This window comes from Bison bison, unplaced genomic scaffold (assembly GCF_000754665.1).
Source record: "Bison bison bison isolate TAMUID 2011002044 unplaced genomic scaffold, Bison_UMD1.0 scf7180017864107, whole genome shotgun sequence".
NCBI lineage: Eukaryota > Metazoa > Chordata > Mammalia > Artiodactyla > Bovidae > Bison > Bison bison.
The window spans coordinates 781,093-796,989 of NW_011494679.1; the positions used below are offsets into that span (position 1 = coordinate 781,093).

General features: G+C 36.0%; 1 protein-coding gene across 2 annotated transcripts in view; it reads left to right on the forward strand.

The window, feature by feature from the left end:
* Positions 1–15,897, forward strand: part of DYNC2H1 (dynein, cytoplasmic 2, heavy chain 1) — a 394,047-nt gene that overhangs the window by 355,420 nt on the left and 22,730 nt on the right. For both annotated transcript variants that reach the window (XM_010838873.1, XM_010838872.1), the window contains 2 exons: positions 4,966–5,075; positions 8,109–8,190. In XM_010838873.1, coding sequence (XP_010837175.1) covers positions 4,966–5,075; positions 8,109–8,190 — 192 coding nt within the window. The remainder of the gene's footprint in view (positions 1–4,965; positions 5,076–8,108; positions 8,191–15,897) is intronic.

The window sequence follows — 15,897 nt, forward strand, 5'->3', positions numbered from 1 at the left end:
TTCTTTGGAAGGAATGATGCTAAAGCTGAAACTCCAGTACTCTGGCCACCTCATGTGAAGAGTTGACTCATTGGAAAAGACTCTGATGCTGGGAGGGATTGGGGGCAGGAGGAGAAGGGGAAGACAGAGGATGAGATGGCTGGATGGCATCACTGACTCGATGGACATGAGTTTGAGTGAACTCTGGGAGTTGGTGATGGACAGAGAGGCCTGGCGTGCTGCAATTCATGGAGTCTCAATGAGTCAGACACGACTGAATACCTGAACTGAACTGAATTCATTTCCATATTTGTGGAAAATTTTTTTCCAAATTTAATTTGTGGCTTTTACCTTTTTTATGATAATTTTTATATACAGAATTTTTTATAATCTATTTTTCTAATCAGACATAATCTTATTTTTCCTTTGTCTTAAATTGGCTTTCTCTTTTTCAATATTAGTTCAACTCTGAATGCAATTAACATAAATTTAGGCTGGATAAGAATTAAATTTTAAACTTTTTTCCTCCAAAAAGTTAATCATTTTCCACCAGCACTGTTTATTGAACTTTTCCATTCCCCAGTGGTCTATGATAACCACCATTTAGATTTATATGTGTATTTAAATGATTTAACTTACTCCTACATCTTTAAAAATCTTAATTTTGAGTAATATATAAAACAGTTGGAGAACATTTTTGAGTAGTATTTACAAGAAAAAAAGATACAGAGGTATGGTTTATTTATTTTCTGAACTCTGGCATAAAGAATGATACTCATCTATATTTACAAATGAACGGTAAGTTAACTAGATGTTAAATTCTTAGCAGAACAGCCTTTTCCTTCAAAATTCTATATATTTTGGTCCATATAGGAGCAGATCATTCATGATACATTATTCATGTCTAGTATGATTTTTCCACTTACTTCTTTAAGCACAGCGATTTATGCATGTTTGGTCTCTCCTAACTAGTTGATAAGCTCCTTGCCTTCAGCAAGTGTTTCTGAATGAGTGAAGGAATGCCCTTTCTGTTTATGCATTCTACTTCATCATTAGCCTTTTTAAAATAAAATCTTGCAGTATTTTTAAATTTTCTTGTATCACCTTGGAAAAATCTTTTTCTATATATTGTAGTAAGGAAATGTCAATGATCTCTGTGGTTCATCCAGCTTAGAAGTTTTTCTGTCTATGAATCTTAGTGTGTGTGTGTGTGTGTGTGTTTATAATATTTAAGAAATTGTCCAACCCCACTAAGTTGTTCAATTCTATTATTTGTTTGCTTACATCCATAATTACCTCTATTATATAGCATTTGAAGAATTATAGATATGTAGTCTCATAGGAGAGGCACAGGTCTTAGGTTTAGTCTCAAGCGTTGTCCTTTAAAAAGAGCACGGCCTGTAATCTGGAGTGGAATAAAGGAGAAACATTTACTGGAAAGTAACTACCAGTAATATCTGTAACTCTGTTGAAAGCTCAGTCCAAAGCTCATTAAAGATTATGCTGTTTAATTGTCTTTATTTCTGTTCTTTTAAATGAATATAAATGTCATTAAAAAAAAAAAAAAAGACTATTTCTTAGACCAGTCTTAGGCTTACAACACAGTTGAGATGAAGGTACAGTGATTTCCCATATATTCCCTGCACCAGTACATGCATAGACTCCCTCATTACCAACTCTGAAGAACTGTACATTTTTACCAAGGGTGAATCTGTGTTGACGCATCTAATCACCCATGCCCATGGTTTACCGTAGGGGTCACTCGATGGTTAGCATTCTGTGCATTGGGCAAACATACAGTGGCATATACCCATTATTTTAATAACATACAGAGTGTTTTCACGGCCCTAAAAATTCTCTGTTCTTCCTATTTATTATCTCTCTGCTCCCTCATCCCTGCTAACCACTGATGTTATTACTGCCTCCACAATTTGGCCTTTTCCAAAATGTTATATAGTTGGAATCATATAGTATGTAAAGTTTTTTTCAGGATGATTTCTTTCACTTAGGTGTGTGCATTTAAGTTTTCTCCATGTCTTTTCATGGCTTGATAGTTCATCTGTTTTTAGTACTGAATAATATTCGATTGTCACAATATAACAGAGTTGATGAGTCCATTCACCTACTAAAGGATATATTTTTGTTGCTTCCAAGTTTTGGCGATTATGAATAAGAGCTTCTATAAACATTCATGAGCAGATTTAATGTAGTTATTAAAAATTTAAAGGGCTTTCCCAGTGGCCCAGCTGATAAAGAATCTGCCTACAATGCGGAAGATCTGAGTTCAGTCCCTGGGTTGGGAAGATGCCCTGGAGAAGGGAACTGCTACTCACTCCTGTACTGGCTCTTTATTTTGTGTAGTTTCCTGTTCAAAGATATTATTATACATTAAAAGAATCTTTTTTATTTAAACTTTATCTTGTCAAATATACCTTTGCTTTAGTTGAATAGACTTACAGGTTATTGTTACTATAGATTAATAAAAACATTTTTACTAAAGAAGCTTATTCTTGACTAATTATTTTAATTGAAACTTTAATGAAGTAAAATTCTGATTATCAGCCACACTCTAACTTTCAATTAATTTGAACCCATGCACATCCATTGTTAGCAACAACTCTTGGAGTTTTTTAATTAAAAATTAAAGGATTTTTTGAAATAATAGTATAATTTGATATATTTATACAGTAAGTGATTATTTTAAAATAGTGTTTTAAGATAATAGGAATTAATATTTACAATAAAAATGGATCATGGAAGCATAATTTGTTGTCTGTGGTTAGGTAATGAAAATAGAAGGCAGATATAAAATATTTGATAAGGAGTAAATAATCTTTGTTATATATAATTTTAAATTATTTAATTGAGAAGTAAATGCTTTATGGTATATCTACTTTATGGACTGTTATTTAAAAGTGTCATTATTAAAAGGGTAATATCTAAGAAAAAGTAATTATACTTTGTTAAACAGATATCTTTTTAATCATTTCTATATTTTAAAAAATCCATATATATCTATTTATACTTGTATTTGGGGGAGTTGAGGAATAATAGAATAGAAATGAATCTAGGCTTTAGGCTTTATTTTAACTAAGAATGTTTTCCTCCCAAATAGATAATTAATTTATCTGTAAATTTGTCTTGATTGAATGATTTATTTTAGTAACAAATGTTTTAAAATTTTAAATAATTCCTCATAATTAACTTTATATGGGTAGTAGTTCAAAATCTTAAATTTAACCATTAACATAATTGGTTCTGAACGTATTTTTGTCACATATTCTGTTTGTGTCTTTTTTAGTAATAACTTGTGAAGTCTATGCTTTTTTTTAATCTAAAAAAAGATGAGTGGATATATATAGTATTTGTGTAAGGATTCACCTTGCTGTACACCTAAAACTAATCCAACATTATAAATCAACTGTACTCCAATAAAAATTTAAAAAGAAAAATATAGTCTTTTCTCATTTTAAAATCAACATATTATCAATTGGTAGGATGGACATAGGAACATTTTTTCTACTCATTGTAGGGTAGGAATAATAGTCAAATGCATGAAGATATTAATTAATGCAAGCACACTAGCTTTGGAGATTTTAATTTCTCCTATTCTAGACCTGCTGACAGATATAAATGCTTGGATGGATAACAGAGTGTTATAGGATATGAAATAGCCTGTCTACACAATAATCTTGTAGTTGCAAAGTCATGTCTGACTCTTTGCAACCCCATAAACTGTAGCCTACCAGCTCCTCTGTCCATGGAATTTCTCAGACAATACTAGAGTGGTCCCAGTGGAGGAGTCCCTTCTCCACTACACAGTAATACATTAAATAAATTATTTTTCCTAGACTTTATAAATCATGCAAAATTAATTACTGAGTAAATGAGAGTTTGGAAAGTTGCTGCAGTACCATCACTGTGTACCAGCTGAAATAGCAAACTGATTAAGAAATTGTCAGTAAAGCTATCTATCTCTTAAGGCACAGTAGCACCGCCAGGAAATATTACAGAGAAACAAATCATCTGAGTTTATTATCTGACTCCCAACACTATGTGACCTTGGGCATGCCCTTAAGCTCACCATGCCTCCATTTTCTGATTGTAAAATGGGGATATTAACCAACTTCAGGACTGTGGTAAGCATAAAATTGGCCAATACATGGAAAGCATATAACAAATTTGCACTCGACTTTATTGTTTTTATTTGTTCCAAATATCAATCTTTCATTATACTTATCAGACATACTTTATGATAATGTTTCTTTCTCCAAATGGAGTATAAATTGATTTATGAAGTGGCAGATAAGTAGAAAAGACTATTTAAAAAAACATGTTTTAACAAAAAAATTATTTTTTCTTGGACATTACTGTCCACTCTAATACTTGATTTAGTAAAATGACAAATTTACTATTAAATCTTGAACACAAATCCAGAATTAGCAACCTTGGGAATTCTAGTTTTAGACCTAGATGCTCAGTATCTCCAGAGCATACTTTGAAAGGTGAGTCATCAGTAAAAGAAGTACTAGTCCAGACTTAAATGCCGTATAGGAGATTAAATGTCATATTTTGCACTTTTTATTCTGAGTAGATCTCTACTAACAAAAAGATCCCCTGGAGAAGGGAATAGCAACTCACTCCAGTATTCTTGCCTGGCGAAGTCCATGGACAGAGGAGCCTGACGGGCTACAGTCCACAGGGTCGCAAAGAGTTGGACGCAACTGAGCAGCTAACACTAAGTATTGACGAAAGGTTGTGCAAAGAAGCTTTTTTGTGTGATAGATGGATATTATGCCAAAAAGCTGCAGTAGATTTCATAACATACAGTGGAAGTTTTTTCCCTACACATCATTTCAGAGCATTTGGAAATTTTATTACTTCCTCATTTGAAAATGATTTCTGCATAGTTATTCTTTAATAGATATTTATCTTTCAAATCTGCAAAGTTTTTAAATGTGTATTTGTGTATTTCCCTCCTTCTAGAGCTGGGTAGAGAGAGCTGAAAAACAGACTCTTCTCTCTGACACACTTGACCTATCAGAACTCTTCCATCCAGACACGTTTCTCAACGCTCTTCGCCAGGAAACTGCAAGGTAAATAGAGTGAAGTACTTATTTGTCTGAGAGGTTAATTGCACACTTTGTTCACTTCTGATCACATTTGCTTGATTGTCAAGAAATAAATTTATTGTTGAATCCAAATAGTTGTGTTATTTCTTAGTACTTTACTGTTAATAACAGTTAACTTTTAGAGAACATTGCTTTTGAAATATGATGTGATTTTTTATTAGAATTCAAATAAACAAACTCTAATTTTTAACATTTTGGTCATTTATCTTTCTAGACCTATTGTGTCCAGTATGGTAAGCAGAAGTCAAATAGAGCTATTTAAATTTTAATGAATTTAAATAGGATTAAGCCTGCCATTTATGGGGTTGCACAGAGTGTGACACGACTGAAATGACTTAGCAGCAGCAGCAAGGAGACCAAGATGGTGGAGTAGAAGGATGTGGACCTCACATCCCCCCATGAACACTTCAAAAATAATCTATGTGTGGAACAATTCTCACTGAAAACTCACTGGAAACTGGTAGAAGAACTCCTTTATAACCAAGGCTGTGAGAAAAAAACACATATAATTGGGTAGGAAGGAAAGAAAAGCAATCAAGTCAGGACCTGTGACCCTGAGAAGGAGACTCAGAGAAAAGGGGATTTTATGGGCAGACCCTCATACTACATCAAACTACAGACTGGGCATCCAATTGCTGGGGTCCTGCATGGAGGAGACAAACCCCCTTTGCTGGTTGGAGGACTGTTGGGACAGACAGAAAGCATGAGGAAGGCGGGACTCCATGCAAGACAAGTGTGTGCACACTGGTTAGCCCTGAGGCAGGGTGGACAGAGGTCTGCTCAAGCAGCTGCTGGGCTTCCCATGACTGCTTCATTGTACACCCCAGCCCGAGCCAAGCAAATCTCTGGCCCCACACGCTCCATGCCACAGTGTGGCCCTGAATCTGAGGTGACCAGGACCTAGGAAAAGACTGTGCCTTAGGAGGCAGAGGGGACTCAGTCCTGAGCTGGACCCTGGGGGGTCTGTGGTGGCCATTGTTGGCACCTACTCAATTAGTGCCCCAGAAGCATCCCAGATTTATGAGAGCAGCTACTGTATCTACAGCTTAACTTCCCACCCCACGGGGGTGAAAGAAAACCACACAGGCCCTGCCTCCCCTGTGGAACATAGAGGTGTTGAAGATGTGATCAGCTGTGAGAGACACAGAGGCCTTGCCCCCACCACAGGGCAGAGAGGGCTGCTGTAGCGGATGCATGGTCTGATGCAACGACCTCATCATGCGCCACAGCCCAAGCTAAGCAAACACTCTGGCCTCCCTCAGTCCATGCCTCAGCACAGCGCTGGATCTGGGCAGATGTGAGCAGGGAAAGACTTGACTGTGCGCTGTATCTGAGCGGAACCACAGATGCCTACACAGTCAGCACACTGGGCAGCTTTATGCGCAGGAACCTCACTTGCTTCAGCACTCCCCTCCAGGGACAAAATTCCTGGTGTGGGGAGAGAGCAAGACATAGGCTTAATGGGAATGGAGCCAGCTCATGCCTGACGCACAGGTCTTCCACTCCAGCCAAAGGATCAGACCCTTCCCTTAATAGGGCGGGGATGGCTACTGACCACAGAGGGAGTTTTGCCTCAAACCCCAGGCCAACTCTGTCTTCAGATTCAAGCCTTACCAAAGTGGTAGCTGACAGCACACTCTGAGGAAAGACGTGACTGGCACCCGCGTCAGATCTAGCTCTTCCATCAAAAGCATTGAGCACATGGGGTCTACATCAAGATACTCCCACCTAAGAATACCCCTTCAAGATGTAATAAGTAACTGTTTCACCTAAATTCATAGAGGCAGAGAACAGTAAGTAAAATGAAAAAGCCAGAGGAGCTACTCCTAATTGAAAAAAGCAAGAGAAAACCCCTGAAAAAAATAGATAATGAAAGAGAAATAAACAATTTATCAGATAAATTATTGGAAATATTGGAAGTGAAAATGTTAACTGAATTAGGAAAAGGAATTGATCTAAAATAGGAGCTTCTTCACTAGGAACCAGAAAATATAAAGACCCAGTCAAAAATAAATAATTCAATAGCTGAAATTAAAAAAAAAAAAAAAACATTAAAAGGAATGAATAGCAGACTAACTGATACAGAGGAACACATAAGCAATCTGGGAAGATAGAATAATGGAAATCATCCAGTCAGAACACCAGAAAGGAAAACAAAAAAGCAATTCAAGAAACAAATATCTCTGAGAACATTGTATCCTCACTTTTGCATTATATTAGCTTCAGAAGGAGAAGAGAGAAGAATGGAAATGTATTTGAGGAAATTATGCTGAAACTTCAAAAACCTGAAAGAGGAAATAGATATCCAAATATAGGAAATACAGAGGATCTCAAACAAATTGGACCTCGTTAAGCTTAAAAGCTTTTGTACAACAAAGAAAACCATCAACAAAATGGAATGGGGAAAATATTTGCAAACAGTGCAATAATGGCCAAGGGGTCAGTATCCAAAATATATATATAAACAGCTTGTTCAGCTTAATATCAGGAGAAATAAACAATCCCATAAAAAGGGGTCAAAGAAAAAATATGATTTCTCAGTATACTAGCCACATTTGTAGTTCTCAATAGCCGAATGTGAGTAGTGACTGCCATTTTGAACTGAAAGAAAATATTTTCATCTTTTTTGTAGAAATTTCTCTTAGACAATGCTGACTAGGCTTCTTTATGGGAAACAGTATTTGATGGTTAAGATCAAACTGTTTTAAGACAAATATAGATTATCATGTCATATATAGTCTATAATTTTTAAGTTGGAATGTAATGAAAGAGACACTTCCAAAAATACACTGGGAAAAAATGTAATTGTTTTTTGTGCTTTAGGGGATCTTCAAATTGGTTGCACCTTGAGATCTTATTCTAAGTATCAATATTTCAGTTGAGCTGGTAAACATTTATTGAACCCCCCTCATATACCTGCATGAAGAGTGATAGTCAATATATTCTATAGCTCCTGAAAATTATTGCTTTCTGACATTTGACATTTCACTTTTACAGAGCTATGGTCTGTTCTGTGGATAGCCTCAAATTTGTGGCATCATGGAAAGGTCGCCTACAGGAAGCAAAGCTTCAAATTAAGGTATTAGACTGATTTTACATATTTATCTGAGTCAAAGATTATATAAGTACCAACTATGATAAAGAAATTCTCCTCCAGTCTCAAAGTCACAAGAAATAGATTGTATTTGAAATACAATGTGAAATACTATGTGAAAAATCAAAGTAAGTTAAGATTTAACATGAAGCAAGCTATACAAAATACAACCTGTTCTAATACAAAAATAAGAATATTGGGAATATAACATATTTGAAAATATAACTCATTAAAAAATGATATAAATCTTGAAGTTCTGTTATATTACCTCTTCTAACATTCAAGTTAATAAATACTTGCTATACAGTAAAGTATGTGATAGCTCAGTTGGTAAAGAATCCATCTGCAATCCAGGAGACCCCACTTTGATTCCTGGGTCTGAAAGATCCACTAGAGAAGGGATAGGCTACCGACTCCAGTATTCTTGGGCTTCCCTTGTGGCTCAGCTGGTAAAGAATCCACCCGCAATGTGGGGTTGCGAAGATACCCTGGAGAAGGGAAAAGCTACCCACTCCAGTATTCTGGCCTGGAGAATTCCATGGACTATAGTCCTTGGGGTCGCAAAGAGTTAGACACGACTGAGCAACTGTCACTTTCAAAGTACGTGTAAATGTATATTAAAATTTTAAATTAAATCTTGTCCTTAGATAGTTTACAGTTTGTTAATGCATTAGGTGTCTGCTAAAATCAAACCTACCATGTTAAAAAAAAAATTAAACCATCTTTTGCCATATAAATTTTCATAGCAGCTTTACTGATAAAAGTGCATTCATTATTCTTGCAATAATAGTTAATAATATCCATTCAAATATAATGACAAAACTGATGAAATCCTTTCCCCAGCAACTCCAGCCTTCTTCTGCATCATCTTCTTCACGTCTCTACCATTCCTTTTTCACATTCTCACACATAGAATTGCCTTCTTGATGCGAAAAACTGACTCATTGGTAAAGACCCTGATGCTGGGAAAGATTGAGGTCAAGAGGAAAAGGGGATGACAGAGGATGAGATGGTTGGATGGTATCACTGGTTCACTGGACATGAGTTTGAGCAAACTCAGGGAGATAGTGATGGACAAGGAAGCCTTGCATGCTGCAGTTCGTAGAGTCATAAAGAGTCAGACACGACGTAGTGACTGAACAGCAGTACGTGATGCTGCATGTTTTAGTATGGTTATCTCTATATATTGGTCTGTCTTATAAGACTGAAATGTCATTGAAGACAAAGACTGTCTTATCTATCCTCAGATCCTTAGCATCTAGTTCAATGTTTTAACACATAATTAAAGTAAGGGCTTTCCCTGATGACTCAGTGGGTAAAGAATCTGCCTGCAACACAGGAGACAAAGGGGATGCGGATTTGATCCAGGAGTCAGGAAGATCCGCTGGGAGGAGGAAATGGCAATTTGTTCCAATACTCTTGCCTGAGAAATCCCATGGACAAGAAGAGCCTGGAAGGCTACAGTCCGTGGAGTCACAGAGAGTCGGACATGCCTGAGCATGTGCACGCGTGCACACACACACACACAATTAATGTAAGACTGTATTTCTTTAACTTAGTTAACCTTAGGCAACTGACATATCAGAAATTCTGTTTCATATTCCTAGTTTCCAGGCCAACGATTTTCTTTTCATATCACTACTACTTTCTAACATACTGTATAATTTATTATATTTGTTATTTGTTGTTTGTCTTACTCTATTAGAATGTAAGCCCCATGAGAATAGTCTTTTTTTTTTTTTCAGTTTTCTTGTATCTCAAATACCTCCAGCGAAACCTCATACATAATAACCACTAATTATACTGTAGTTGAATTGTTGAGTGGAGGACCAACAATAGGAGAGGCACTATAACCGGCCTTATTAACATCAACTGTGATGTACAGTGTGCCAGAAATTCGATCATTGGCAATAAGTTAGGTCTTTCCCTTTTGGCTTTATAGATTACAAAAACATTCTCCCTTGAAGCAAAATTAGCAGGTTCTTGTTCATCCTTTGCATTTTAACCTTAATCTCTAGCCCATAAAAGCTACCTTAATTATTATTGGTATACATAAACTGTGGCCTAGTCATTAAGGAGAAGGAGGAAACCCATGAACCGTGCACTTAACCTGATTGTGTGGTCTCTTAGCATACACATAGAATGTAGTATCGTTATTTAGGTAAACTACTATAAAAAACAAGGGGAACAAATTTTATTTTACTCTGTGTCAAGGTGTATTCATATTTCCCAAACTATTATCCCCCTGTTCTTACAAAATGAAATAAAATTATCTACAATCAGAAAATCCCCAAGTGTATATGTTTTGTTTTATAAATGGGAGGGGGGTAGGCTGACATAAAACACAATTCTAATCTTAAGTCACCCAAAACAGAGCCATGTGACTTTTTAAAGTAATTAATAGAGCAGTCTGAGCCTTTGTTGTCTCTTTTATCATGGATATAAATAATAATTTCCTTGACATGTTTATTACAAGGTCTCTGAAAACCTATATATGTGTGTGTGTGTTTATTTATTTCTCTAGATTTGGATTAGGTTTTATTAGGCAGTGTGTGTTTTTTTAATTAGAAACAAAAGTATGTTTTAGTATAAAGTTCTCTGCTTTTATCTAGTAAAGCAGAATTCTTTCATTTGAAATTTATAAAAGCAACTTTATTGTTAAAAACTAAAATATTTGTTGGTCAGTATGTTTAGGAATAAGTTTTATAGAATTATGTCTTAAACTTTAAAAAAAAATCCCTTCATATGGGATTTGAGTTGATTCAACAGAATTTTTCCTCTCTGGCCCCTCATTCATGTAAACAATAGAAGCATATTTCCTAATTTCTTACCTGCAGTTTATATTTCTCAGATTAAAAGTTTTTGTAACTTTTTATAGTTATAACTGCAACCCCTCACTGCAGTTGGCATAATCAGTAAGTTTTAAATAATTGATTTAGGTTCCTTTCAATCAAGTTTTCAATGAAAGGATTGTTTTGATAGGAAAACTTTAGATTTGAATTATATTTAAATTTTATTGTCACTGTAAAACTTAACTGGCTTTAAATTTTTTTCAGTCTCTACCACCCTAGACTGAATTCAACTAGTGAAATCTTCAAGCAAGGCTATATAGTTCCCATATCAATCAATATCTCAAACCCCTTAGACCCGCTTAAGAGAATATGTATGTATATTGATTTTTTTAGATCCTGAATGTGGCCCTCTAAAATTTCCTCACTTCCATTATTGATTTGTTACTTGTTAACAGCAGTTCTGAAACTTAGTACCAGAAAATGCATCAATCAAACACCTGTTCAGCCTGCATGCTTGATCTTGCCCAAGGCTGTGAAAGTTTGGCTCTGGCAAACCTGGGCCGCTTCCAGTTCGCTCCTTGACTGGCAATGCTGCTAAACACAAAGGGCAAAATCAAGTCTTCTACCTTGGCAAATCAGGCTTATTAAACACGTTATACTCTTGTTAATAATGCACAGTTGTCTGAGATACCTGAAAGCTGCTGCTCCTTTGGGACCTAGTAGCATATTAAAGCCACTTATGCTTGCCAGGTCGTTTGGGCTGCTTCATGCCAGGCTAGGGTTGGCCCATTTACCAAGTGGTTAGTATACTATTTGTATTTCAACTCCCTCTCTTTTAGAGCTTACTAGGAAATAAAAGTTAAAACAATGAGGAAATTGGAGATTTAGACATTTGAGGTTTCATGAGGAGAATGGGCTCATCAGAATTAGGAGTTACAAGCTTCAGACACATCTTCCCCAAATGAGTGTGAGCTGCCAGTTGTAGCTTATCAGTCCAGCAGTGGAAACCTTACCTCCTCCCCACCAAAAAAAAACCCTTAAATAATTCTTTTATTTTTAACTGACATTTTGAAATAGTTTATTGGCATTACTATGGCCTTATGTCTACCAAATATGATAATTATAGTCCAGAGGAAAATACAAAATACAACCTCTGTCTCTTCATCTTTCCACTCAAATAGACCAACCAGTATTCAGTGACAGGACCTCTTTTTTTTTTATTGAAGGATAGTTGCTTTACAGAATTTAGCTCTTTTCTGTCAAACCTCAACATGAATCAGCCATAGGTATATATATATCCCCTCCCTTTTGAACCTGCCTCCCATCTCCCTCCCCAGCCCACCCCTCTAGGTTGATCCAGAGCCCCTGTTTGAGTTTCCTGACCCATACAGCAAATTCCCATTGGCTGTCTATTTTACATATGGTAATGTAAGTTTTCACGTTACTCTTTCCATGCATCTCACCCTCTCCTCCCCTCTCCCTGTGTCCATAAGTCTTCTCTATGTCTATTTCTCCACTGCTGTCCTGTAAATAAATTCTTCAGTACCATTTTTCTAGATTCTGTGTATGTGTGTTAGAATATGATATTTATCTTTCTTTTTCTGACTCACTTCACTCTGTATAATAGGTTCTAGGTTCATCCACCTCATCAGACCTGACTCAAATGTGTTCCTTTCTATGGTTGAGTAATGTTCCTTTGTATGGTTGAGTAATATTCCATTGTGTATATGTACCACAATTTCTTTATCTATCCATCTATGGACATCTAGGTTTTTTGCATGTTCTAGCTATTGTAAACAGTGCTGCAGTGAGCAATGGGATACATTTTCAATTTTGGTCTTTTTCAATTTTTCATATATGCCTTGGATTGGGATTGCTGGGTCACATGGTGGTTTTATTCCTAGATTTTTTAAGGAATCTCCATACCGTCTTCCATAGTGGCTGTATCAATTTACATTCCTACCAACAGTCTAAGAACATTCCCTTTTCTCCTCACCCTCTCCAGCATTTATCATTTGTAGACTGTTTGATGATGGCCATTCTGACCAGTGTGAGGGGATATCTCATGGTAGTTTTGATTTGCATTTCTCTAATAATGAGCGATGTTGAGCATCTTTTCATGTGTTTGTTAGCCATCTGTATGTCTCCTTTGGAGAAATGTCTGTTTAGGTCTTTTTCCCACTTTTTGATTGGGTTGTTTGTTTTTCTGGTATGGAGTTATATGAGCTGCTTGTATATTTTGGAAATTAATCCTTTGTCAGTTTCATTTGCTATTATTTTCTCCCATTCTGAGGGTTGTCTTTTTACCTTGCTTATAGTTTCCTTTGCTGTGCAAAAGCTTTTAAGTTTAATGAGCTCCCACTTGTTTGCTTTTGTCATTTTAAGACATATATTTCTAATAGTTTTCATTTTTAAAACTGAGCACTTATGTGAATATCCTTATATTGTCATTATCAAGTAGATATTATTTTTAAATCATGGGGGAACTTTAAGAATGCTTAGCAATATGATTTTCTCTGAAAGTCAATCTCTAAAATGATTTGGTGTTTGCAAGATAATGTGATATAAAACTAGGTCAACAAAAAATTATTTTTCTTAAAAACTTAAATGACTGCAGCAATCAAAGGTTTTAAATCTGATATTCTTGTAGCATTAAGTGCTTAGAGTGTCTTATTATATTTACACCAGTTTAATGGGCTTTCAGAGGCTTTTCTCGTGGCTCAGTGGTAAGGAATCTGCCTGCCAGTGCAGCAGACACAGGTTTGATCCTTGATCCCAGAAGATCCCACATGCTAGGGAACAACTAAGCCCACGCACCACAGCTGTTGAGCCTGCGCTCTAGAGCCTGGGAGCTGCAACTACTGATCCCACGTGCCACAACTACTGAAGCCCGCGCTCTAGAGTCCATTCTCTGCAACAAGAGAAGCGGCTGCAGTGACAAGCCTGCGCAACACACGTAGAGGGTAGCTTCCGCTTGCCACAACTGGAGAAAAGCCCCTGCAGCAACAGAGACCCGGCACTGCCAAAAATAAATAAGTGGATAAAAATTCTCAAAAAGAAAAATAAAGCCTTTTAATTCTTAGTTGACTATACTGTTTCATAGCCTGGCCAACTTAATGCTATCTTCTCATGCCCTCCAAATACAGTAGGAGGCTGAGAACTGGCTGTAATTTCCTGTTTGGAAAGTGTCTCTACTCTAAAACCTCTGACTTTCCTTGACACCTTACTGAAAAAGATTCAAAGTGCTGGGATTATGTACTAAGTTCCATTAACTGTTCTAGTCCTTCCCCAGCTTTCAAAAACTTTTAAGAAACCTGTTTGTATTTCTTACTGGAATAGAACTGTCCCTAGCATATTCTCCTTTCTTCAACCTACATCAAGCCACATACATAATTTTATATTTTCTAGTAGTGACACTAAAAATATAAAGGAAACAGATAAAAATATTCTTAGTGTTATTTTATTTTACCTAATATATACAACATATTGTTGTTTCAGCATGTAATGCTATGCTATGCTATGCTAAGTCACTTCAGTCGTGTCCGACTCTGTGCGACCCCATGGATTGCAGCCTAACAGGCTCCTCCGTCCATGGGATTTTTCCAAGCAAGAGTACTGGAGTGGGGTGCCATCGCCTTCTCTGTCAGCACGTAATACATATTTTAAAATTATGAATGACATATTTTACTTTCTCTTTTCTTATACAAAGTCCTTAAAATCTATCATATATTCTGTATTTATGGCACATCTCATTTCAGACTTGTAACATCTCAAGTGTTCAATAACATATGTGACCTTGGCTACTTTACTGAACAGTAGCTCTAAAGAGAGAAGGTAATTCCCTAGAGAAAATTAAACATTTTCTGGCATTCAAGTTTATTCCCAATCATTGTTAGTTATTTTTCTTATTAAACAAAAAAATACAGAAGAGGAAAGAATAGTAAATGAATCTCTATACTCAAAGTTTTCAAGATTTAGAGATATTTCTTCTTTTTCTCTTTTTTTATTGTCTTTGCTAAAGCAAAGTCCAGGCATTTTACTTTTCCATTTCTCAAAAAAAAATTCTCATATAATATATTGTCACACATACAAAAATTAACAATATTTCCTTGGCATCATTCCTTGGCAATAGCTAGTTCACAGCAGTATTTACCACTGTCTAAAAAAAAAAATAATTTCCAATAGTGTGTTCAGATTCGGGTCAAAGTCTAGACACTGTGTTTGGTTATTGCGTGCCTTATGTCTTTTCACATCTAGATCAAGTTCATCTTTTTATTTCATACCACTGTTTGTTACAGAATCAAGGTCACCTCTGCTGTAGAATAATATTTTCCTGGAATTCTCTTGCTTTATCTATGACCCAACGGATGTTGGCAATTTGATCTCTGGTTGCTCTGCCTTTTCTAAATCCAGCTTGAACATCTGGACATTCTCAGTTCACATGCTGTTGAAGCCTAGCTTGGGGAATTTTGAGCATTATTTTGCTAGCATGTGCAATAAGTGCAATTGTACAGTAGTTTGAACATTCTTTGGCATTGTCTTTCTTTGAGATTGGAATGAAAACTGACCTTTTCCAGTCCTGTGGCCACTGCTGAGTTTTCCAAATTTGCTGGCATATCCAAATAATTTCCAGTAAAACCTTTATTTTGTCTTATTTAAATGGATGCACTATATAAGATAATTCTAGATAAGATAAGATAATGTCTAGAAACTAGTAGATGGATTAGCTTAAATGAATAGCAATAGCTATTCTTTGGGCACTTACTGTATATCAGGCATTTTTCCAAGTATTTTAAATATGATATTAGAGGAGAACTTTTATTTCCCTTTCCTGTAGTTTTTCCATGTGGAGGAATATTTACTAATGTTCATATTCCTAGACACTCTCTACCTTCTACCT